Source organism: Carassius auratus, chromosome 7 (genome assembly GCF_003368295.1).
Source record: "Carassius auratus strain Wakin chromosome 7, ASM336829v1, whole genome shotgun sequence".
NCBI classification, from domain to species: domain Eukaryota; kingdom Metazoa; phylum Chordata; class Actinopteri; order Cypriniformes; family Cyprinidae; genus Carassius; species Carassius auratus.
In genome coordinates this window covers 4,808,995-4,835,736 of record NC_039249.1, presented here as the reverse complement: position 1 = coordinate 4,835,736, position 26,742 = coordinate 4,808,995, and the positions used below count along the sequence as shown (strand labels likewise).

General features: G+C 37.8%; 2 protein-coding genes across 2 annotated transcripts; both read right to left on the bottom strand.

The window, feature by feature from the left end:
* Positions 1-1,314: 1,314 nt before the first annotated feature.
* LOC113105607 (putative transcription factor Ovo-like 1) lies at positions 1,315-7,263 on the bottom strand. Its single transcript, XM_026266773.1, has 4 exons — positions 6,642-7,263; positions 3,572-3,810; positions 3,066-3,357; positions 1,315-2,474 (listed from the first exon to the last, which is right to left on the bottom strand). The coding sequence occupies exons 1-4, from the start codon at positions 6,739-6,741 to the stop codon at positions 2,137-2,139; spliced, it is 969 nt and encodes a 322-aa protein (XP_026122558.1). The 5' UTR covers positions 6,742-7,263; the 3' UTR covers positions 1,315-2,136.
* A 4,511-nt stretch (positions 7,264-11,774) lies between these two features.
* Positions 11,775-26,742, bottom strand: LOC113105603 (E3 ubiquitin-protein ligase TRIM39). The gene is made up of 9 exons (XM_026266767.1): positions 26,390-26,742; positions 25,709-25,845; positions 20,645-21,346; positions 19,700-19,795; positions 19,245-19,478; positions 17,051-17,198; positions 16,920-16,964; positions 16,761-16,787; positions 11,775-12,981 (listed from the first exon to the last, which is right to left on the bottom strand). The coding sequence occupies exons 3-9, from the start codon at positions 21,332-21,334 to the stop codon at positions 12,440-12,442; spliced, it is 1,782 nt and encodes a 593-aa protein (XP_026122552.1). The 5' UTR covers positions 21,335-21,346; positions 25,709-25,845; positions 26,390-26,742; the 3' UTR covers positions 11,775-12,439.

Genomic DNA, 26,742 nt, shown 5'->3' with positions numbered 1-26,742 from the left:
CACTGACAGATTAAGATAAAGGGTGTGGATAATTGGCATTTCAGATATAATCAACGTCTGGACTACACTGAAGTCCTTCACAGTTTTCCCGATTATGCTTCTGCATCCGCTCGTCCAATTTTTTTTTTTTTTTTTTTTTTTTTTTTAAGAGTTTATGCCCAACATTGCATCCGCTAAGTTTAATGAGTCACAAATGGGATTTTGTTCGTGTTTGCAATCCGTTAAATTCAATATTTAAACCTAAATCCAACACAATTGCCCATCCTCTGGATTTTCAAGCTTTTCTCTTTGGCGCTATCACGCATATCTTGTAACCGCTGCAAAAGAGGGTTTGGGCATAAAGGTATAAGGTGCATCCGACCTGATCCGTTGCCATAATTGCATCGAACATGCAACTTACATCCTAAAAAGTAAAATATATTCATGTTGCATATATATATTTGTAATGCAACTTAATAATCCTTATTATCCATAGGCTATGCATTTGCTCGTTTGGTTATTTCCTTGCAACCGACGTGATAAAATTCAGATTACACACTAGATCCTAGAGTGATCGTTTTTAAAAATGCATGTAAATTATTACTATTAAATTATCTGCGGGGTTTTGGATGCCATGTTTACCTTTAGTTTAGCTGCCCACCGGTTCCCCACCTGTGTTTTGTAAAGTATTGTAGTTACGTCATTTCCGTTAAGGATAGGCCTACACAAGTATCGCCGCTCAAGGGGTTGATGGTGCATATTTTAGCTCAAAATGTTGTGAAACATGACATTTTGCATGAGAATGCATGAGAACTAAACACAATATGGTTGGATGATGTTTAGATTAATGTTTTGCAGTAATATAGAACTAGTAGTTAGTTCCCCAACTTAGGCTCGATTAATTAACACATTTAATCTCACTTCAGTTATGTTTGTTTTAAACCAGGAATTCTTGAAGTGTTACAGTTTGAAAGGGTGGTACAGAATGTGTTAGTGCTGTTGAAAATAACGGTTTTAAAGGGATAGGCACTTTTGAGCCGTTAATGCCTGATGGCCCCACAATGAAACAGACACTGAATTCCAGAAACAAGACCAAACAAGGATCTGGAATCCGCCAACATCCACCCACTGAAACTCTTTTTCTCCTGCTGTCTCTTATTCATTCTCTCTTGCATGCAAATTCTAAAATGCTTTATTGGTCTAATCTGCCTCTATAACTGTTTGCATGCATGCAATCATGCATAAGACATACTTTATAAAATTAATAATTAAGTTCTAAGTAAGTAACTGTTTCTGATAATACGTTGGTGAAATAATACAAGAGAATGAATCCCATTTCTTTTGAAACCATCAACAAAAACACATTTATTGTGTAAGTGTGTTGTTATAGATTGCCAAAGAGCCAGCTTCATTTATCTAACAGTGACAAGAAAGTAAAATGGTATAACATAGGCTATATGATGCTTTTGAATATGAAAAGTACAAATAATAATAGTAACCCCAAAACACAAGTATTACAATCATTAAAGGTTGTTACATGTGGAAGTAAATGTATAAATCTAGCAAAAAACATACCCAGGAAAATAAAACACCAGGATAAATATAAATCTTTTTATGATGAATTTATGCAAGTATATATTACATACAGTAGTAATACAACAACACAAAATGTATTTACTTTCTAAATCCCTTTTTTAAACATCAGGGACTGCTGATATGTAACTATCAGTTGTTACAGAGTTCATTTTAGTGTTGAAACATTGCTACATAAAATCACTGTCCCACACAGTAAAAATCGAACTATTTAATGTCACATTGAATTGTGTATTTCTCCTGAGTTGTGTTTCATCTATTTTAATAATAATAATAATAATAATAATAATATGTAAACTGAAGTAGTGCATACTTATGCTGTAGATGTCATCATTTGCTTTTGTGTTTTTCAGAGAAAATGTACAGCTTGATTCTGCAGCAAAAGTGTAAACTGAATCTCAGCGTACTGGCATTAAAACAGCATTCTGCATGACTTCACTTTCCCTTTTTAAATTCCCTCTTCCCTCATGTCTGTTTTCTGAATGAAACAATCAGAATGCACATTAAATCACATCCCTTTATATATACATTAAAAAAATTTTTTTTTTGGAAACATCCCTTTCTCTACCTCCCTCCGGACTCTACAGTGTCATCGCTGTTATGAGAGAGAGGGGAACCAGGTTGGGAGGAGTCATCTATGGTAGCGTTCATCATCGGTGACTGTCTCCGTGCCCCCTTGGCCCGCAGGAGGACACTGTTTGGATGTTCAGTGTGGAGGTGGCGCAGCAATGCATCCTGGGTAGAAGCTGTATGGCCGCACTCTTCACAGACGTACAACTTGTTGCGGCGCTCCTTGTAAGCGTACTGCTGCGTGACACCATGAATCTTCTTCATGTGGGACTCCAGAGAGCAGCGCTGAGTGAAGGCCTTTTCGCAGAGATTGCACTTGTACGGACGAACACCTACAGGAGGAACAGAAGAATATTCTTGTTTGAAAAAGATGAAGAGTTTTTGCATGTTGGTATAACAAAGCACGTTTTCTTTTAATAACAAAAAGAGTATTCAAATAGTTTACAAAAAAAAAAATTTTTTTTAAAGTAACATGCTGTTTTGTTGCTCAATACTCTTAAAAATAAAGGTGCTTCACGATGCCACAGAAGAACCTCTTTTGTCTAAATGGTTCCATAAAGAACCTTTAACATCTTAAGAACCTTTCTGTTTCACAAAGAATCACAAGAATAAATTATATTTTAAAAAATATACAAATAGAAAACAGCTATTTTTAATTGTAATAATATTTCACAATATTACCGATTGTACTGTATTTTTAATCAAATCAATGCAGCTTTGGTCTTTTTTCAAAACATATTTACAAATCTTATTTATTCTAAGCGTTTTTGACCTTTCAGTCTATCTATATATTAAAAAAAGATTTGTTTTCCAGTAAAAATTATTAAATCGCGCCCCTCCAACACATCCATATCTCAAAATCCAGTCAGCAACTAGTAATTTGTGGCTACTTCCATTTGATCACAAACAGATGAAGCTCTTACCCGTGTGTGTGCGGACGTGCCTCTTGAGATCGAAGGTGTCGTTAAAGCCCTTTCCGCAAAAGTCGCACAGGTGTCTCTTCTGCTCGCAGTGACATTTCAGGTGTCTGTTTAGCATGCGCTGGAACTGGAAAACCTTTTGACACACCTGGCAAACATAAGTCCCGCCACTCGACTGCACCGAAGGGGACTTAGCGGCAGGAGGGGAGCAAGGTGTCGCTATAGAAGCAGGTGGACTTGTAGTTAGACTGGGAACAATAGGTGGAACCTCTTTGGGAAGCTCACCTGTGGTAACCTGCAGCAAGATAACAAACACAGACTAAATTAGTGGTAGTGTAAACATTCAGACTAGTAAAGTGATATGAGTATAACCCACACACACAAGCAGATCGCAAATCAATTATGTCCAACGGTGGCACAATGGCTCCGCAGCTGAATATGAGCTTATTGCCGCAGTAACTAGATCTTAGATCAACATAGTAAAAGTAAACATATTCCAGAAGCCTCACCTTTATTTTAGTGCGCACGTACGTATTGTTGTGTGTGCTTCGGATGTGCTCGGTCTCTGGACTCTGGCCTAGAGCGGTGCATGATGGGAGCTCAGCCGCAGGAACCACAGCACCGGGGTCATTGGTGTACATCTGGTTGGTTGTGTACATGCTGTGGTCCTTGCGAGTGGACAGGCACAGCGCCACCTCTGCCGGACTGGCTTCGGTTTCCTCACGAAGTGCGATGGGCGACATGGAGACTTGAGGAAAAATAAAGGCGACATTAGCATCAGATTTTAGAAGTACAAACTGAATGCAAAAAAAATGCATTTCACCGTGTTACCACAATATTTGCTTTGCATATCTGGCCCAGGTATTGTGTAAAGAAGACAAATGATGACAGCCGCAAGATGTTCAAATCTTTCCAGTATAACATCTTGACTTTGTTAACAAGTGTGGATTACATCCTACATAGCTGAAGATGAAGGATGTGATTTCTAGACAATCAGAAACTGGGTGTGTATGTAGCTCTCGAGGCTAAGGGGGACAGTTGTGCCTCTGGGCCAGGTGTGTGAGAATGCAAGAGTGAGTGGGTGGGTTGGCTGGTGCGCATGAGTTTGTGAGTGTATTGTGCCGGGCTAAAGTTAAACCACTCCTGTTACTGCTTTACCAGTCAGACCAGCTGAGCTAGAGGCACAGGCTCGAGCTCCCTTTATACAAACCTCCACGCAACACAATACATCAGATGGATAATCTGCAAATGTTTGCCACTAAACTATCATGTTCTTTCCTAAGAGGTTGTTGGATCATACTCTACACATCTACTGAAGAGATTATTAGGTCACAGAGACAACATTGGTTGCATGGGGATTTCAGATGATCAAAAACACTAATACTAGTAGCCTGAACAATGAATCTGTTGATTCTGGTGTGGCACAATCGACTGGGTTGCAAATTATAATGCAAATATCTGATGTGTGCAGTGCCTAACGGTAACATGCAACGATCTATATTTCATAGCGACCATATTATCCAAGTTTACACTTGTAGAGTTAGTTGGTTTCTTGTCATGAAGAAACCAAAAGACAGCTTAGTAGTTTCAATGCTGATGAGACCAGAATGTCTGTGTGATTTATAAATATAATATTTATTTTATTATCTTTTTTTTTGTTGCTTTTTTTTGTTCACTTTTTAACATAACTTCAAATTAAAACAGTACATGGCAGTGATTGTTTCTTTTGCCTTTGGCCTGATGTTTGCCAACCCCTCCCTTCACAGACAGTCACACCACAAACAATAACATGAAGATCAACGACAACAGAACAGATTTGATCTTAAATAGCACAAACAGATTCATTTCTATTCAATTTTGATATATTATTTTTAATAAGTGAAAAAAAAAAACATTTTAATTAAATGCTTCAACTATTACAAACACATTTCTTATATTAATATGCAATGTAAAGTCCAATAATCCAATCAGTCAAAGCAAGTTTTAATGAATGTACATTTTCCAAATTATTACTAGCCTACTTTTTCAAATTATAAAATAATTGTATTGTTATTAAAGCTTCAAAGTCGATTTCAGTATGCATTAGTGTAACATGCAAGACGAAGTAGAATTAAACAATTCAAAAGAACGAAACTGAGTTAACGAATGGGTTAAAACACCATAAAATGGGGGTAGGCAAAGTCGATAAATATAGCTATAACAATGCCTGTGCTCCGAGTTTGTTCAGCTGATATCGAAAAGTGAGGTGAAAGGTACACTCGCTGTGTTGTGTGTGTGTGTGTGTGTGTTTGCTAAGGGTGTAGCGGGAAAAAAGGGAGACAGCGCGGCGAAGCCCGTTATTTCCTTCACCGTTGTAAACATTAACCCAAACCATATCACGGGCGACAAACTAAAGGACCACGGTGCGTTAAAACGGATGCTGCACTGATTAGAAAGAAAGAAAGAAAGAAAGAAAGAAAGAAAGAAAGAAAGAAAGAAGAGAAAAAGTAAGCAAGATTAGACTTTAATGTCAGGATTGTTGCAAGAAGAATATCAGAATGAATTTAATCAACGATTAAACCCGATTTATGAGTCTAATTAAACAACTCAGAGATCGTTATTGTAACGAATGGAACAGGTACAACAACCTCCAGACATACCTGCATGAATCAATGCTACAAATGTCTCTGTTTCAAGTTGGTTCAGTTTATGAATGGGCTGTTATGCAAATGGATTAAACTTTCCATTTAAAAAGAAAGCTGACGAACACAAAAAGACATCTCAATGAATTATTTTAAAAATGACAAATTTCTACTGGCCTACACACATTTCGTCTTTAACTGTTAATAGTGATTTTTAAAAATGAAAATAAAAATAATGCATGAAAAATAACAATTCAGAATATCTCACTATGCTCGTAATATGATGATCCATGTAGAAATCGAAGAAGGGGCTCCTAGTTAAACACTGTTAAAAATGAGGCAGCTATCAGTGACTTGGTTGTAATACAAGTAGCCTAAATAAAAATCACCCAATATGTTATCCAAAAAATGATTACAGTGACTAGTCTAATCTAAACATCAACTTTCAAACGAAAATAAAAGAGAAAATTTTCTCTCTTTTATTTTTTATTTTTACTTTATTTTATAGAATAAAAGAGCTTTAATTTCAGAGCACTAAACGTTTAGGCCACTGGCACTGTGTTGCAATGAGTTTCATGTTATAAGGAAGACAGTTGGGTCTGAAGGTCAACTAAAGGAGCAATAACGGCCCTCTTACCCACAGAATCATTTTATAAGAGCATTTTTAGTTCAATCACTCTCAAAGACATTGTCAAATTTAGGTAGCGATTTGCATGCACCTTTTAATATAGCCTAGGCTACTATGAAAGCAACATACGCAAAACACACCATAAGTAAAATAAATAAATAAATGAAAAAGTAAAAACAAAATGCACAAATAAGATGTTACTAAGGTGTGTTACTTAAACATCGCTTGGCTTCTTGAGAACGGAGTTGTGTTACTGAATGTGCCATTGGATGCATCCGTACCGTTATCCAGATTGTGAGCTAAAAAGTGTTTACTTCTGTATCGTCTCACCTGGAATATAAATGTCTCCGCGTTCATGATCTGGTAGATTGCTCCAGTTTCTCTTGCCGGGTGAATTGCCCGTTTTCTTCACTAGGAAAGCTCGTGGCATGATGGTCTATTCCCGAGGTCCTTCCCCGCTATCTCTCCAAATTAAACGGCAGGCTTTTAAACACCGACCTACTTTTGGAAAAACTGCTCCAAAATAAGTGTAAAGTCCTTCTCAGATGGTGTGTTCAATTGCCCTTTCCTCGGTTTGGGAAAGCAAAGCCGAGTTCTTCGCTCTATACGCACAGCTCTTGACGCAAACTTTTTGTACCTGTACAGGTTTCCGTGGAGCTACGTTCACCCGCTTCTGCTTACACCTTCCGCCGTCTTCCGCTATACTCTCAATTCACGAAGTCTTGCGCGGTAATTCACTCAGTCCGGTAGGTTAAGACACAGCTAGGTGTCTTTGTCAAGGTGGGAGTTGATGTTTGTGGCAGGTAAATAGTATTACCTGCTCAACCGACGCACTACAAAGCGAATTTCAGTGGCTCATTAGAGCGCAGGTACACATTTCATGAGGAAACATGTAACAGTGCGCATGCGTCTGAATATAACGGTGACAACAAACCCGACCCAGTCCGGCCTCTGCGTCTTACCTGTCCAACCGGTTCTCTCTCTCTCTCTCGGTCTCCCCCTCCCTTGAACAATTCCGCTTCAAGGTGGCAGAGAAATGAATGTAGAGGTAATGTAGCAAGGCGAGGCAAGATGTGGCCAAAAACAAACTTAAAATAAATTTTAGAATACAGTTAAAGTTGCCTATTATGTCATGCAAAAAAAAAAGGAAAGAAAGAAATCTTGTTTTTCTTCTTTGGGGTTTTATCTTAAGAGCATATATATGCATTTAAATATGATCAGAATATCAAAACTTTTTTATTTTTTTTTAATTACACCAAGCATTAGATATGAGATGAGTTTAGTTTCCTTGTAACTGAACTGCCAAATGCAACTGCATGCATGCTTTTTGTTCCTCTGAAGCTTTAAAACTTTTAACAATGTTGCATTGATACTTCACAGGCTAATCCACGCAGCTTTTCACACCTTATTAATGAGGCAATTGATAACAGACAGTAAAACTAACAAAAACGCCTCAAGTAGGCTACACAGAACTATTGGGAAAATACTCAGTTCCAGCGGTTTCTTGTTGGCATGCAAGTTTCTGATGACCATATAAGTTTCACTTATAAGCTGAAATGTTTTGCAGTAAACATACTGTATATTTTCCAAAAATGATCATACATACTTGTGCCTGACGAGTGCTTGTATCATATGTAAAACAAACTTTACATTGAGTCCTAAAATGCTTATTTTACCTCATCATGTGTGAGATAATGGGAGGAGACTAGAGAACTATATATATTTGGAAAACAGGCTGAGGTAAAAAAGAAAAAAACAAAAAGCAAACAGGCAGAAAGATGAAGACATGATACCATAAATAAGAAAGAGAACGACTTGAGTGAAAGAAGGAGTGTGTAGGTGTGCAGAATGACAGGTATGCTGTCTGGGCTGTTGGAGTGGTTGAGGCTGAACATTTGGCTTAATGTTTTTTTTTTTTTTCTCAGCCTCTCCATCCTTCCCTCACTAAAACTGCTCTTTAATACTCAATCTGAGAAATTATCAAAATGTTAAACTTTTAGGGATCTATAAGTTACGTTATAGACTCATTGCATTCTACAAGGCTTTATAAATCAGTTCAGCCCCAAGACGGATGTCCCATACTGTAACATTACTGTTACAGACATAGGTCTCATGGAGACGTTGGCTGTCATGCAAGTAGAGCTGGCAGAAGGGCAAGAGTTAGTACATTCAAGCTCAACCTGATAGACGGCCTACGACCATTTCTCTGACAACCACCCCGTCCCTTCCCCCATTTCTCTTCTTCTCGTCTTGCTCAGAGCCTGCTTTGCTTCATTCACTTCTAAGCCATAGGAATGACTGGCAGTGACTTTTACTAAAGCTATGGGTTTTTTCCACAGGTTGGGTGGAGTTGTGACCAGCATGTTTTACTGTCACAGTATTTGTGTGACATGACTTTAGCGTGCGTCACACCTGTTGACCAGAATTGATTTGCGGTCTGAAAAGGTAGTTTGGAAAAACTCACAGATTCTCACAGATCCACATTCTACAGTGTATTAGTGAGGAGGAATGTTCGCTACAATTGAAATATGGTAATAGTCATCACACACACACACACACACACACACACACATTGTTTTGTTATGTCAGTTGTACGTTCCTGCTTGGCTTGTTACCTCTGTGATTTCTGCCATGATTTAATTAAAGTTCACATGATGCTATTTCTTTTCTCAATAATCATCTGTTGAACTGCCAGGAATTCAATCACTATCTTTTTTCCCTTCATTATTAAGTGGCAGCATTTGCCACGTGGAACTGTTTTGATGCATTTTTCTTTTACCTTATGAGGGCATATTGTCTTCAAACCAGTGTTCTGGACATTTATATCAAGTACTTCAAATGAATCAATTCATTACGGAGATCATTATTGGCATATACATATACACACATATATAATAAGCTGAAAGTAATGACAACTCTGGGACTATGGGAATTAATAAGAAAATGTAAAACTAGTAAGGGGTCTGCTTGCATTTAACAAAAAAATGTCTAGCTCTAATGAAATGATTGAAATCATATTTCATGTTAGCTACACATTCAACTTCATACACTTCTGAGGCAGTAAATACAAGCAACAGCTTCATATTTTTATTCCTTTTCCTTATAGTAGATCTAGAATGCCCTTTTCATGCACAAATCTATTTGTTGAATCCAAATGACATTTACAGATGTGTAACTTTTGCACTAATTTCAGATGCAAGTATTAAACAAGTTTTAGTCATGTTTTAGAAGTGATAATATCAAACATAACTAACAATAACTCACAGAAATAGCTGGTGCCAGAGAACAGGAAAAACAAAAAGTATTTATTAAATACAATTTAAAACAAGTCAGAAAAATAGGCCGCAATGTAAATTTTTTAACAGTGGAAAAAAAAAACGTATATATATTATATATACACACACACATATACAGAATTTTTAGGAAAAGTTAATTTCTTACTGTAATTCAACTCAAATTGTGAAACTTGTGTATTAAATAAATTCAATGAACACAGACTGAAGTAGTTTAACTCTTTGATTCTTTTAATTGAGATGATTTTGGCTCACATTTAACAAAAACACACTAATTTACTATCTCAACAAATTAGAATATGGTGACAACTAATCAATTCAAAACACCTCCATAGGTTTCCTAAGCCTTGGTCTCTCAGTTTGGTTCACTAAGCTACACAATCATGGGGAAGATTTATGATCTGACAGTTTTCCAGAAGACAATCATTGACACCCTTATGAGGATTGTCAAGCAAAATCGATTCAAGAATTTGAGCGAACTTCACAAGGAATGGACTGTGGCTGGAGTCAAGGCATAGAGACATGTCAAGGGATTTGACTACAGCTGTCATATTCCTCTTAAGCCACTCCTGAACCACAGACAACATCAGAGGTGTCTTACCTGGGCTAAGGAGAAGAAGAACTGGACTGTTGCCCAGTGGTCAAAAGTCCTCTTTTCAGATGAGAGCAATGTTTTGTATTTCATTTTGGAAACCTAGAGTCTGGAGGAAGGATGGAGAAGCTCATAGTTGCTTGAAGTCCAGTGTTAAGTTTCCACAGTCTGTGATGATTTAGGGTGCAATATCATCTGCTGGTGGTAGTCTGAAACCTGGGCTTCCAGACCACCTCAGCAGAGCCACAAACTGATCACCTCCATGTCCTGAAGAACTGAGGCAGTAATTAAAACAAAATGAGCTGCTACCAAGTATTGAGCACATGTACAGTAAATGAACATACTTTCCAGAAGGCCAACAATTCACTATTTTATTTTTATTTTTATGAAGTATTCTAATTTGTTGAGATAGTGAATTGGTGGGTTTTTGTTAAATGTGAGACTAAATCATCACAATTAAAAGAACCAAAGACTTAAACTACTTCAGTCTGTGTGCACTGAATTTATTTAATACACAATTTGAGTTATTGAAAAATTTGAGTTATTTGAAATAAATGAACTTGTCCACGACATTCTAATTCATTGAGATGCACATATAAAAACTCATAAATGCATGTGGATGAATTATATAAAGCATAACGGGAGAGTATTTCTCTAAAACAGGACTACGTCACAATTTTGTTAGTGAATAATTCTCATTCTATTATTTACTTTTGAAAGTACGTTTCTGAATAGACACATACCTTAACATTTTGGCCCAAAAAAATAAATAAATACAAATACTGAACATTTCCTCGATTGATTCCCAAAAGAAAAAGAAAAAAGTTTATTGAACACATATGACCTTTTGTGACAACATGCATATTGGGAAATGTTATCACAATCGAAACTGCCATTAAGTATTCTATTATATGCTTTTCAGATCAATTTAAACAGTACAACGACTAATACATACAGAACAATAGATAGTGAGATATCGCTGCTTTAACTATCCTTGGTTTCCCTTTTATTTTCCATATAGATCAGTCACACAGACTTTCAGTGGCATCTCCTGGCATCTGTAGAAGTTTGCGTTATGTAGTTCTATAAATGATAGATGACTGATACATGGCGAAAAAGAAAGTAACCACGTGTTTACGTTAAGAAACGTTAGCAAAAAAAAAAAAAAAAAAAAAAAGAAAAAAAAAAGGTGCAGTTCCAAAACCAGTCGGCGTGCCACCTGGCGGCGCGTTGAGGAAGCGCAACCTCACGTCTCAGTCAGCCCCTCGGGTATATTCTCTCCGACAGTTACTTTTTGACATGCTGCAACACGAACGATGCACATACAGTAAATACCGTTAGGATTTGTTTTGGGAGTTACCTAAAGCGGTAAAAAAAACAATGTAAAGACAGTTAGCGTTGATTACAGCGTCATTAACAGACACGAGGTGGTTGTAATGGTATTACGTAAGTGTAAGCAGTATAACTTTAGTCTCACTCCACTCACTGTTGGGAAATAGTGCCCAGTCCTGGTACTAAGGTATGTGAAAGAGAGAGAAAGGGTGGGATTTTATAAAGTAAGAAATTACCTGCAGAAACTTGCCATCTGACACCATAATGTTTATTTCATCGTGTTCAAGTACACTCATCGTAACAGAAACTTTAAAGTGCAGTGTGTGAGAACTAGGCTACATTTCAGAGCGGGCCAAATGAACTGTATAGGCCTGCAACAGTGGAAGAAAGAAAATTGACAAACAAAACAACACAACTGAATAACATTCATCTTTGAATTAAAGTATTCATTTTCTCTTTAATGCCTGCAAAGTAAAGGCTATTAATTGTTATAGTGGATTGCGGTGCATTCTTGTTTAAGAAACGTATAGTCTACTGTATTATTTGAGTCTTTCCTTCCTGAAGGGAAGATTAAGACATTTAAGACATGCCCTGGCCAGGATTTCTAAATTGCATAAAAATGCTTGGGATTTGGCTTTGTTTTCTTATTGTTTTCATATTTTCTGAAGGGTAATGACTGAAAGTAGCATGCATTAACCTGTAGCATGCATGCATTGTACATATAATGTACGAGCTAAAAGCTAAATCCTGGAAGTACGGTCATCCAAGTGATCCAAACTCTTTATGTTATCGGTGAAAATGAAGTACTAATGTGGCAGCAGATAAATCATTTACTGCAAGTACAAAAAAAAAAAAAAAAAAAAGGGAACGTAAACAACATTTGCAATCAGAAAAAGTTTACATTTCACTGTTCAATCCATAAGCACAGGTGTGATCTTCAGCGGAGCATCATTTTTGCCTGTTTTATTGGTACAGGGACTGAAAAATGGATAAATGGTCTCTGAAAAGTTGTCCATAAATGTGTAAATGTGCATCTTTGCGTCCACATTATAAAAGGACACTTGGCCTTTTTCGTAGTCCACAAACAGCCCTATCTTCTGAGGTCTGAGGTTGAGGGTTAAGGCAGTGGAAGGCTCAGTCCTGAAGGCATAGTTGTTCTTGTCCCGCAAGCTAAGAAACCAGTAGCCGTTGCTGGGGCTGACTGTGATCTTACCCTTCCTGTTGCAGGAATGACTCGCCACTCCCAGATCCCAGTCCGTCTTTCCATCCACCTCCACCTCCCAGTAGTGTCGGCCGCTGGTGAATCCCTCGCAGCCCAGGACACAGACCACACGGTCGAAGCGCTCATGGTTGTTGGGAACTTGCTGGTGCCTTTCACCACACCACACCTTCTTCTTGTCTTCAGATAGGATTAGACGAGGATGAGCAGTGTTGGTGTCCAGGGTCACATCCACTGGTGTAAAAAGTTAAAACAAATATCTATATCAATACACATGCACACACACACACACGCTCTTTGATGTCAGTACGATTTCTAAGACATGTATAGTGTCACAAAATATTTATATTTCTTTTCTTTTTTTGCTAATCAGCATATTAGAATGAATTCTGAAGGATCATGTGTCACTGTAGACTTTAGTAATGATGATTAAATTGTAGTTTAACCACCACAGGAATAAATATAATTTTAAAATTTGGTACTTTATGTAAATTCTAACTTTATTTATATTAAAATTGTATTAATATTACATTTAATTTGTATATATGCACAGTACAGACCAAAAGTTTGGAAACATTACTATTTTTTATGTTTTTGAAAGAAGTTTCTTCTGCTCATCAAGCCTGCATTTATTTGATCAAAAATACAGAATTTTTTTTAATATTGTGAAATATTATTACAACTTAAAATTATTGTTTTTACATTTATTATAATTTAAATTATCATTTATTTCTGTGATGCAAAGCTGAATTTTTATCATTATCACATGATCCTTTAGAAATCATTCTAATATGATGATGCATTATCAAAGTTGGGAACAGATCTACTGCTTAATATTTTTCCAGAACATGTGATACTTTTTTAGGATACTTTGTTAATTCTTGCACATCTCATCTGAGAGAACATATTATTAGAAATTTTTGAATAAATGCAGTTCTTTTTAACCTTTTATTAATCAAATATATTAGACAGCAGAACTGTTTCCAACACTCATAATAAATCAGAATATTAGAATGATTTCTAGATGATCGTGTGATCGACTGGATGTTACATGTGGCAATGAAGGCTGGAGTAATGATGCTGAAAATTCTGCTTTGCCATCACAGGAATATTTTTTTTAAGTATATTAAAATAGAAAACGGTTATTTTAAGTTGTAATAATATTTCACAATATTACAGTTTTTTCTGTATTTTTGATCAAATAAATGCAGGCTTGATGAGCAGAAGAAACTTCTTTCAAAAACATTAAAAATAGTAATGTTTCCAAACTTTTGGTCTGTACTGTGTACTGTATATATACATATATATATATATATATATAGTTATTTAACCCACTTTTAGATTATTTTTTCTGTCATCTAGTGGCATCTTTTTAAGTATTAAAAAATAATAATAATTCTTTTATAGCACTATTTCAAGAAAGGCTGTTTTTAAGACACTCAAATATCCAAAACAAATATCCAACCATAATGCACAATATAACATTGTGATGTCTAAATTCACTTTCGCATCACAATCCCAGTTTTAGGTTTTAATGTTATATTTTTATTTTAGTACAGATTTTTAAATGAGCAATAATTATCATCACGTTATCAGCAAAATCATATTGGGCATTATTTATATATCAGTGCAAACCAACTTTCTAAAATGTTCACGGATTTGTTGACATTACCTTGTCCTTAATAGCCCCAGAGTTTAATTCTGTGAAGGCCATGAGAGAACAGGACAGGTTTGCCATTTATATTTTTGATCAAAAAATGCAGGCTTGATGAGCAGAAGAAAGTTCTCTCAAAAACATTAAAAATAGTAATGTTTCCAAACTTTTGGCCTGTACTAATATATATATATTGTGACGAGTCAGCTGCCTCCTCCCTGATTGTCACCGGCACCCCGTCCTAAATCGCCGCCCTTCACCAGGCTCCCGACTGGAGTGGGTGTGTGAGAGGAGGGGCGCTGGACGAGTCAGGGCTGGCGGCGTGTGATGGGGCACACCTGAAGGAAGTGGAGCCTCATTACCGCCGCTGTTTAAAAGCCCAACGCGCCTCTCCTCAGGAGACCGGTCTCTTCCCCGTGCATGCACACTGGTGTCCTCGTGGGTCCAGGAAGGGTGCGTTGAGGGACTCCCGCGCCACCAAGACGTGAGCTGCCGGACCCGCGATCCGGATGGGAACCGCACCCGTATACACGGCCGACGGGCCAGGATGCCGGGCCGTCCATCCCCTACCAGCGCCGCGGCCGACGAGAGAGATGTGGCCGCTAGAGGAAGCCGCCGCCCCTCGCGCCCCGGACCAAGGAGGGGAGCGCGTGCGGCCGCCGGACTCCGCCCCTTACCTGGACCCTTCCTCGATGAACACTGCCCGACCTACACAAATCCCGCAGCACGACGAGGACACCAGATTCCCTGTTATTTTGGACACTTTCCCCCTTTGGCCACTTTTATTCCCTGTGTTTTATTATTTCTGTTAATAAAAGCCTCTCCGAGGCCTGACGCCACGCCCACTGTGTCTGTCTTGTGCTCCTCCCGTGACACTGGTGGAGAATGCGGGCAGGCGGAGCCTAGACAGCGCAGTTGGGAAACGTCTGGTGACGTCACCCCCTCTCGCTTGCAAACGTTCGTGAGAACCCAGACTGGGACGGAGGAAAACTGGGGACAGCCTCCCAGCCACACAAGGGGTAAGTGACTTTTCCATTGTCATTTTACCCTGTGGTTGGTTGAGGCTGTTACTAAAACCCGGTTTCTCTGTCCCTGTTCTGGTGCGCTGCGAGAGGGAGGACCGCCCGGAGAGGAAGCCCCGCCCACTCCGACCGTTTGGAGCCTGGTTGAGGATGGTAGCACTCCCGTGTGGGTGGCGCCCTGGGGACGGGGATGTCGCTTGGGAGGGGGAATGTGACGAGTCAGCTGCCTCCTCCCTGATTGTCACCGGCACCCCGTCCTAAATCGCCGCCCTTCACCAGGCTCCCGACTGGAGTGGGTGTGTGAGAGGAGGGGCGCTGGACGAGTCAGGGCTGGCGGCGTGTGATGGGGCACACCTGAAGGAAGTGGAGCCTCATTACCGCCGCTGTTTAAAAGCCCAACGCGCCTCTCCTCAGGAGACCGGTCTCTTCCCCGTGCATGCACACTGGTGTCCTCGTGGGTCCAGGAAGGGTGCGTTGAGGGACTCCCGCGCCACCAAGACGTGAGCTGCCGGACCCGCGATCCGGATGGGAACCGCACCCGTATACACGGCCGACGGGCCAGGATGCCGGGCCGTCCATCCCCTACCAGCGCCGCGGCCGACGAGAGAGATGTGGCCGCTAGAGGAAGCCGCCGCCCCTCGCGCCCCGGACCAAGGAGGGGAGCGCGTGCGGCCGCCGGACTCCGCCCCTTACCTGGACCCTTCCTCGATGAACACTGCCCGACCTACACATACCCCGCAGCACGACGAGGACACCAGATTCCCTGTTATTTTGGACACTTTCCCCCTTTGGCCACTTTTATTCCCTGTGTTTTATTATTTCTGTTAATAAAAGCCTCTCCGAGGCCTGACGCCACGCCCACTGTGTCTGTCTTGTGCTCCTCCCGTGACAATATATATTACTTAGTATATATTTAGTTTAGAAATATAATGCACAGAAATCTATGATGTCTCAATTAACATGAATGGCATTTAAAAGCATGTATATAATTAAATAAAAAATTGAAATCATTAGGCAACTAAAATGCAGTTTGACAGTTTTAGATTAATTATAGACTGTCATACTGCTTGACAAGTTCTCAAATGCTCAGAAACATTCAGGTCAAGAACAGCTTGCACAAGAACAACAGAGATGAAGTTTTTATGGCCTTCAAGGGATACAGATGAGATGTGCAAGAATTAACAATCAATAAACTGTTATCTGAACAATTCAGGACTTTACACATAACAGGGCAAACCTGTTATCACGTCTTGAGAAAAAAAAAAAAAAAAACTTTACAGCACCTGCTTATATATACACTGCAATAAAAGCAATAAAACGTAATCTTTAACACATACCTGCATATTCCTGTATTCTCCTCACTTCTGCGAAACATTAAAATAAAGATCATTGTTATTGAAAAGATGACGTTTGAAAATGCTTTTCGTAATTGTAGATCTACAGTTAAATAATGAATCATGGTAAGATGAACACTTGCATGGAGAGGTCTTACTTACTTGGGTGTGACTTCACCGGTGATTGGTTAGCAGACACAGGGCGACCTAGAACAGAAAGAAAACACATGAAGTAAGTTCTCCATCTGCCACTAGATGGCACTGTAGTGTAGTGTTTGACAGCTGTCACTCACAGAGTGCAGGAACTTTCTGAAGCTCCTCTTTAAACTGTTCCAGTAGCTGACAGACAGAGCTGTAAACTGCTGTCGTTCCAAGGTCAAAGGTCAGTGAGGCGCCCGTCCAGTCCTTCATTGAGTTGGGAGTGTTGACGTCAGAGTAGCCCTGTTGAGGAAGACCAGGAGCTTGATGTTTGCCAAGTCATGCTTATTTTCTCTCCAATAGTCATAGTTTGTGAGTTGTTCATTGACTGCTCCCATTGTGAAATGTCTTATAGCATTTTTAGCTCCTCTGGGAAACTGATAAAGAAAGGTGATTGGTATATGTATAACATTAAATATAGGTTTTATTTAGTGGTTTGGAAAGTAATGCATTTATTTGCACTGCTGTTCAAAGTTTGGGGTCCGTAAACTTTTTTTTTATTTTTATTTTTTTAAAGAAAGTAATACTTTCATTTAATCAAGGATGCATTCAAGTAAGTAAAAAAGTGACAGTAAAGACTATTACATCAATTCAATAGTTTCTCTTTAAAAAAAAAATGCATATTGAAAATATCATATCAATTAGTTTTTATTGGATTTTTGATTCAATAAATGCAGCCTTGGTGAGACTCACATTTTTTTTACTAACCTAAAACTTTTGATCGGTAGTGTGAATGTTTTATTTAAGTTAAAATACTGAAAATTGGCAGTCAGACTGTAGTCCTCCTCAGAAAGGTTTTTGTCAGAGCAAAACATGGTTGTGTTGTGGGGCTGTGAATGATTTCCAAGGGCTTTGGTATGCGGCTGGTAAGGTATTCTGAGCTTGTGTGTGTGTGTGTGTGTGTGTGTGTGTGTGTGGCTACGCTTTTTCCATGAGGTTATTTCTTATTGGCTCATGTCAAATAAGCCCACTTCTGTCTCGATGACATTTAAAATAAAATAATAATAATAGAGGAGACTGAAAAGATGACCTGGGCAGTCTATTACTCAAATGAAATCTGATGCCTAATAAAGGGCCCCGGTATACTTCAAACTATGTTTGTTTTCATTCTTTGTTTTGGGGCAAAAAGAAGTTTGATAAGGCTAAGCGATGGTATACCGTTTCCGAACTTTCCGACACCCCTGCGCTGCTGAAGGCGGGGTGTAGATTAATGTAAACATGACTCGCGACGCTAGCGTGTATCCCCTAAACACAACAATGATGAAATGATGAAGTGTAGGCAATCTAGGTGTGAGACGGGCAGATATGGTCAGAATATTATAGACAAAAGAATAATAATTAGCATCAGTTAATAATGATTAGCATCTGCATTAGATCAGAGACAAGTATCATGTTTGCAATACATAAGAACCATAATCAGTCCTTTATGGGAAGTGTGAATGACTCATAGTCTGTAAAACTTTGGCATGATGTGGAAAAATACTGGAGTCCATTTGTTATTTTATTTTATTAGTGTTCATTTATTATATTAAACTGGATAAATTGTTACACGTTTTAATATTTCATGTGGTGTCATGATTTACTTTTGATAAAAACAAAGGTTTATTTTTGTTCGTTTTGCATTTCATTTATTGCATACCCTTTAAATATGCTTATTGAAAGAACAACAGCAGATGCAGTATGGTGTAAAATTTATTTAAAACACATGTATTTGGTACTTGCTACCTTATATTTTTACTCTTTCCTTTCATTCTTTTCATGGCTTTGGAAAACTTGTCTCGGATGTTTTCTCAGCATCGCTTTTTGCATAACTCCGGGTCATCGACACCAAGCTTCATTGCTATTTCTTTCTAGGAATTCATTCTTTCTCTAAATCTTTAAAGTCTCTATAAAGGTGTGGATATATTTGTGCCAGCTCAGTGTATTCATGTTGCTAGTGACTAGGCCGGAGATATTGTTCTCGCTTGCCTGACGTCCGGTGAATGAGAAACTAACCAAAAAAATTATAATAATAATAATTTGCTCATCAAAGAAGGTGGAGTTTCAGAACACACCCACCGATTGCATAACCATTATGGACTAATAGAAACTCAAAAGTGTTTAGGAGCTGAAACGAACTCCCCCAGAAAGCTTGCTTTGGCACTGCCGAAACTAACTCAAAATGAACTTAGTTTCAGCCTGATTTTGTTCGAAATGACGTCATATCAGTTCGTTCTTCAATTTCGTGTGAAGTATATTATGGCCTTAAGGCATGTGTATGTTGTCTTGACATATAACATCATTACAGACCTTCAGTCCAGTGATGTAGTTTTCAGTCTTGGCCAGTTTAGCCAGCGCTGTGCTTCTCCTCCTCAGCTCTGTGATCTCCTGCTCCAGCTCTCTGATCATGAGCTCAGCCTGGTGCTCTGCTGAGCGACGGTTGATCTCAGTCACCTCCAGCAGCCCGGCCTGACTGCGCTCGAGGGAGCTTATCAAAGCTCCGAACAGCTGGATGCTGCGCTGCACCTCTCGCTCTGACAACACCTGGAGCACCGAGGGGAAGCAGAAGCAAGGATGATAGAAGGGTTTCATCATATATCTAGATTTAAGGATGGTGAAGAAACCCTGACACTGTATGACAAAATGTCCTGCTTTACTAAAAATCAGCTGACGTTAAAACCATAGCTGTTCACTTTTATCTAAGACTTTGGGGATTTTAGATGGTGCAGGATGAAGAAAACAAGTGAAGCTGTAGCGTTACTTACTTTGATATTAACTAGGGATTGTTTGATCTCGTCCACTTTCTGCATTCTCTCTTTGGTCATCTCCTGTATCTCAGTCTCTGTGATACCAATCTTCATCTGTGTAAACAGGAAATGATGTAGCAGGATGTGCCCCAGATTTTACCAGTAAATGCATATAATGCAACGTTTTAGTTCTAACAAATGCTTATATGTCAATGTGTTCTTCTTACCATACAATTTGACCTAAAACCTTGTGTGTATGTGTGTATATATATATATATATATATATATATATATATATATATATATATATATATATATATATATATATATATTTATTTTTATTTTTTTTTTAGTGATAGCTGCTTGATTTTGAATAATAGTAGTGGCCAAAGATCAGAAATAATCCTTGGACCCAGAAAGTATGTGGACACATAAGCCACATTTCCAATTGTACACTCAGAAGAAATGGCAAAATTTTAGCTTTAGGTGTACAACAGCTTAACAGCAGGGACAAATACATATATATATATATATATATATTTTTTTTTTTTTTTGCTAAAACTAAAACATTGCTAAACGTTTCAATATCAGTTCAGTACCAGTTCTTACTTATTCATTTCATCCCACCTTACTATTCTGTTGTTGTTGTTTTTTCAAAGATAACATTTTTATTTATTTGTTTATTGTTTTGTTTTAAAGATTGAGCACACGCACACTTTTCAATTATTTTATTTTATCCAGGTAACCAGTTATTTATGATCTACAGTAGACTAAGTGACACCAGTTAGTTAAAAGTCACTGCTAAAACTCAGAAAAGTGGACTGATTTGTTTGCAAAATGCCACATTAATATTCCGTTTCTTTTCAGTATATAATCAAATTTACACATTGGGCCACTAATTGTGAAGGCTTTTACAGATTTTCTGTTAGTACCTGTTGTTACTTATTCTTCATTTCATCCTACCTTATGACTCTGCCACTCTTTCTCAGCACTTGTGATTTCATGTGACTGGTGTTCAGTTTGTCCACACTCAGCACAAACACACTCCAGATCAGATCGACAGAACAGCTCCAGGCTACGGTGATGTTTTGGACAAAGAGGCACTTTCATGGCATCTGCCGCCCCACTCAGGGTGTACCTTCGCTGGGACAACTGTCTGGCAAAACCAGCTGGCTGGGTGTCACTAGTACACACAGTGTTTGGTGTGACAGGTAGTTCAGACCCTGTTTCATTGTGAGAGGCCGGAGAAATGCTGTGTGCCCTGTGCCGTGTGAGTCTCCTCTTCATTTCCTCAAGAAGATAACCTGGAGGTTGGCCTGGCTTTAGTGTCCCATCCACTGAGTCTTGTTTTCTTACGCCTTCCTCAGCATCTCTGCCTGAGCCGTCCCCTCCAGAGGCCCCCGGGGTTTCCTTCATGCGCTTGAACTGTTCGGTGATCTCGCGGAGAGTTCGATTAATGTGGAGATCGGGCTTTCTCTTGAAGGTCTGCTTGCAGAGAGGGCACTGGCAGTGCTTCACTGAGTCAAAATAGTGTCCGATGCAGTTCATGCAGAAGCTGTGGCCACATGGCGTGGACACTGGATTGTCAAACACGTCTAAGCAGATGGAGCACAGCAGCTGATCTTCAGACAGGAAGCTTCTTGAGAATGGCATGGCTGTGCAGAGCTACGGCAAAAAAAATACAGAGACGATGAGGAAGAATGGTAAGATAACAATTGGGTGGGAAATGCAAAAATGAAAAGGAAATGTAAAGGTTTGACTGGAATGACATGGATAGGAAAACCAATACAGGGAAGCACTTTACAGTAAGGTCCAATTTGTCAACAAATTAAAATAAACATAAAATGACTAAATATTAAATAAATCTAAATATGAAAAAATGACAATTTTTTTTTGTTGCAAAAGTCAATTGCATGTTATCTTTTTTACAAGTAAATGAACAACTTTTTTTAACCTTAATCCGGTAATTTATAAATATCGTATTGTGGATTCATATTCAGTTGTGTTAATTGATGTTAATTTACAATATATTAAATAATGTTAGTTCATTAAATGTTAACTTGAAATGCTAAAAATGTAGCTTATTAGTATATGCATAAATAAATTGTAACCAACATAAATGCTGTACATACTATTATTGTTAGTTTTTGACACTAGCTGCATTAATATTAATACATTTATCTTTAGTATTAAATGTTAACTAATACAGAATTTACTTTTACAGTAGACAAATATAGATGGATGGAGAAGTTTTTTGTCCTTGTGTTATTTTTTGTAATGATGTACTACTAGTACTACTAGCAAGTCACACCAAACTGCCTGAGCACAAGGAAATGTAGCTAGATTATTAATTTTATTGCAGCATTATATTGTCTTAAAGTCTATTTCTCACCATGTACCACTTGAATAAACTCTGCATCCGTACGCAATATTATCAGTATGGGCTGCCATTGTTGTTTCTTGGGTTATGTGACGTCAGAGTGTTGACCTGGGAGTAAATCGATGTAGTACGAGTTCACGGGGGTAGATTATGACATCGACAAAATCGTTTGCGATAATGACAGCTGTTTTCTTATCTCCTCAGTGAACTATGGCTCTGTGTAGTACATGCTGCTTCATCTGAGAGCACGTGAAAATACCACATTTAATAACATGGTTTAACTCCAAATTCACTTCATAACATCAGTCGAGTGTTTAAAATAAATCCTTTTGTGAGATGATGTGGCTTCTTGAACAGAATTATTAAGGCACACAATATTTCAATGTATTCTAAGAAGTGATTGAGGCTATGTCAATTAGCATTTCATTATAGATATACTATATTATGATGAAAATTATAATAAGAAGAACTCAGATAAACCATATAGCGCTGTAGTCGTGTGTTTATTAGTCGAACTGAATCAATGAAAGCCGTTAAATCATGTTTTTATTCAGCTGCAGTGAACGGCCTCTGGCTTTTGGATGGATATCTACTGCTGATCACAGAACAGTGCTTCACTGAAAGAAACGTAATCGCGATTAAATTTCGATTAATTGTGCAATCCTAACATAGATACTATCAACCCCCCCCCCCCCCCCCCCCCCAGTCAAATTCCCATTTAAATGCTCACCGACAGCAAATGCAATGAGTTTGCTTCCTTCTCTGAGAAGATCAATAATATCAGTAAGGCAATTATTACATCCTCAAGTTATGAAGAGGTCAGACAGAATCGACCGTAATTTCAGTAAGTTACTATGCCAGTAGTGCTTCATTCCATTGTGAAGGTTACTATGTCTGTTTTTGCAGCAATTACACAAACCACTTCCCACATCTTTTTTTTTTAAGAGTGTTTAAATGTTTAGAAGCAGATCTCTTAGAAGTGGTGAACGCCTCAATTCTTTCTAGGACTTTTCCAAACTCCCTGAAAACAGCCGTTGTTAAGCCCTTGATATCAAATCTTCCTTTTGTGGGCAAGATTATTGAAAAATTAGTTTTTAATCAGCTAAACAACTTCTTAAACTCAAATGGATTTACAATCCTGTTTTTCAAACACAAACACATCACATCACAGCGCTTCTAAATATAATAAATCATATTTGCTGAAATTCTGATTCTGGCAAAATATCAGTGCTGTTACTAGTAGATCTTAGTGATATGTTTGACAACACTTCTAGAGAGACTGGAAAACTGGGCAGGGCTTTCTGGGATGGTCCTCAAATGGTTCAGGTCATAATTAGAAAGGGTGAGGTTATTATGCGAGTCTAGGAGAGCATAAGTCTAAGTGGACTTCCATGACATGCGGAGTCCCACAAGGCTCAATTCTTGCACCGCTCTTGTTCAGCATGTGCACTATTGTATATATTGTCAAAAGTAATGGGACACCCCTTCTTCTAATGAACAGGTTTGACTACTTTTGTAACTTCCATGAGCACAGATCTTAATATTTAAGCATATAATGATATTCAATGGAATTGTGTGCTTCTAATTTTATAGCAACAGTTTGGACAGTACCCTTTTCTATCCTAACATGACAGTACCTCTGTGTATAAGGCAAGGTTTAAAAAATAAATGATTGATTCAGTCAGTGTGGAAAAACTTGACTAGTCTGCAGAAAGCCAAGTCCTACAAAAAGGTGTAAAGAATTATGGTCTTCGTTAAGAAGACTATTATTTTTTTAGCATCCCTAAAGAGTTGGTATCAAATTATTTTAAATGTATTTTAAAGGATAGTTTTAGAGTCATTAAATGTTTAAAGTGACTTATGTGTATTTCTGTATATGTAAATGTATGTATTTTGTTTTATGTGTAACTAAATGTGTTGCCTATCTTAGCCAGGACCCTCTTGTAAGAGATTTTAAATCTCAAGAGTTTCATTTCCTGGTTAAATAAAGGTTTAAAAAATAATAATAATAACAATCCCAGATGAACACCTCTGGTGTCACTTTAAATGCAGACCTTGAGACAAAAACTCATCACCAAACAACGACTTGTACACACACTATATGGACAAAAGTATTTGGACACCCCCTTCTTTAGAACAGAAAATGGTACTTCCAAAATTGTTGCAACAAAGACGAAACATAATTCACATATTTAAAAATTGTATTTCAATCTCTGTTGCGACAGTTTTGGAAGTGTGACTGTACCCATATTTACAAGTCATTGGTTCTTCTTCCACACTGACTGAATTAATCCTTTATTTTTTTAACCTTGCCTTATACACAGAGGCATTCTTAGAATAGAAAAGGGTGCTGTCCAAACTGTTGCTATAACATTAGAAGCACACAATTCCTTAGAATATCATTATGTGCTTAAATGTCAAGATTTGTGCTCATGGTAATTCCTAAAGGTAGTCAAACCTGTTCATTAGAAGAAGGGGTGTCCAAATACTTTGACCCACTGAGTCAAATAATGAGAAAGAACCAAATTCCCAATCACAGCTATGCTGATGTTACACAGGTTTAGCAAGCATTATCGCCAAAATACTACAGCCCCACTGACTCCGTCTGCCAATGCATTGAAGAAATCAACAGTTAGATGTGCCAACTTTCTTCAGTTAAGCGAGTAAAGATCTGAAGTCATTGCATTTGGACACAGAGATTTGAGAGATCTCAAAATGAATGCATACCTTGACTCTAGGGGTCAAACAACTGAAAATCAGCTGCAGCTCATCCAGAAGCTCACTGAATATAAACCAAGCAGACCATTCAGATCAGTAGGATCGAGTCAGTTAGAAATACCAAGGGTTAACTCAAAACAAGTGGAATCCAACAAAAAGAAGAGATTAGATGTGCTAAAACATTAGTCACATTTAAATCTTAAAACACATCGGTTTAGCTGTGCATTTACTGAACGAGCACGGTCCTACATCGAAACTGACTGCACTACATTTTTGTAGAATCTTTTTTCTTTACTTTTTTAATTAATTCTAAATCATTAGTAAAATTAAGTTTAAAATTTGACATTACTGGTTTTATTGATGTGATTTATCTTTTTTTTTAATGATTATTTTAAATCATTTTATATGTAAAGCACTTTGAATTACCATTGTGTATGAAATGTTCTCTATAAATAACTTTCCCTTGCCTTGTGGTCAGTTAAAATTGTAGTATTTTTTTTTTTAATGTCTATTTAAAAATATATATATATATATTGCTTTGTCATATGGCTGAAATAAAAAAAACTAATACTTTAGTTTATGACGTTTAACATTTATTTAGACTAACACATTCTTATGGGTTTAGTTTTAGGAACTACAACCCTTTTCTTAGTGCTTTGTTTGTTGACCTTGTGTCAGTAAGAAGGCTTTGAGAATAGTCACACGTACAAACACTAAAGCCAATGTAACAAATTCAAATGCAGTTTATAAGGTCAAATATATTTGTCATACCAGCAATTGTTCAGTTGTCAATCTTCAGTCAAAAACAACCTATAGGATTACTGGGTCGGTGTATGTTAGTACCAACAGTCCAGTTAGTTTCATAGAGATGATTTAAATGTTTTGTAAATCTCACTAAAATTAGACAGATTATAAAATGGTGTTCTCACCTTTAATCAGCAGTTTCACACTGGAATGAGGCACTTCTGGTTAAAGTGTGCACATGTTGTGTAACAGATCTGTCTGCTTCAGTAGCATATTCCTTCCTTTAGTCCTCTGGAGCAGGGTGGGTTCTGGAAATACAAACCTATTTCACACAAAGCAAACAAATTAACAAATGCAACCAATCAGTTGTACTATTTTGTCTGTGGCACTTAAAACTCCAGAATGTCATTGAACAAAGACAACAATATCTCAAACCTAGTTGCATCTGCTAACAAATTAACACTTTCTCAGAACAAACCGTCCAGTCTCATGATTTTCTGTATAAAGTCAAGTCCCTCCGGTTCACGGTGTGCTTCACCACAGTGCATCTGAATCGAGTTTGACAAGTGTGAATAAGATGTGTTTTGTCCCTTTTTACAGAAAAAAATAATAATTAAACTAACAAATTTGTTTTGCTTGAGACGTGTGCTTGTGCTATCTTTTCGCAAATAAATACTTCCTGGCTTCATTCGTCATCTGATCAATGACATTCAAGTAAGTGTCAAAAAAATATTTGTATGATATTTTTTTAAAACTATGATTTAGTATGAATTATATTTTTATAACAGTTTTTGACATATGCTTGACGCCAAATCTATATTAACAGTCATAAAATTGTATTTAAATTAAATCTCTGAGTAAATTACCTCTGTTAAGACTTTTTTTTTTCTTTATCCGTTGGTCTCTTGTCCTAGTGTCGTCTTGTTGTAGGATATCCAGCTGTACAGGTATGATCGAAAAGCTTACATGTGGTTTGGTTTTGGTTGACTGATCTGTCCCTCCCTCCTCACTCAGCGCTCTTTCTCCCAGATAGAGTGAACTTAAACCGGTCTGATGAGATTCCAAGCGGAATTACATGCTTGTTTCAAACACACTTCGATGTCAGGCTGTGTCAAATGAATCATGCAGAAACATAAGTCGTTTATATGAACAAATCCAAACCCAGACATAATCTGCAAATATTTAAAGTTATTCTATACGGCTCAAAATTAAGAAAAAA

What these genes read in the sequence shown, in the direction of transcription:
- LOC113105603 (XM_026266767.1), bottom strand. Translation starts at nt 21,334, where the DNA reads ATGCCATTCTCAAGAAGCTTCCTGTCTGAAGATCAGCTGCTGTGCTCC. An exon ending in AAGAGTGGCAGAGTCATAAG is followed by an intron (nt 19,796 to 20,644) that starts GTAGGATGAAAT and finishes CTGTTTACACAG; the next exon opens with ATGAAGATTGGTATCACAGA. An exon ending in AATCCCTAGTTAATATCAAA is followed by an intron (nt 19,479 to 19,699) that starts GTAAGTAACGCT and finishes TCGGTGCTCCAG; the next exon opens with GTGTTGTCAGAGCGAGAGGT.
- LOC113105607 (XM_026266773.1), bottom strand. Translation starts at nt 6,741, where the DNA reads ATGCCACGAGCTTTCCTAGTGAAGAAAACGGGCAATTCACCCGGCAAG. An exon ending in ACGTGCGCACTAAAATAAAG is followed by an intron (nt 3,358 to 3,571) that starts GTGAGGCTTCTG and finishes ATCTTGCTGCAG; the next exon opens with GTTACCACAGGTGAGCTTCC. An exon ending in GCACGTCCGCACACACACGG is followed by an intron (nt 2,475 to 3,065) that starts GTAAGAGCTTCA and finishes TTCCTCCTGTAG; the next exon opens with GTGTTCGTCCGTACAAGTGC.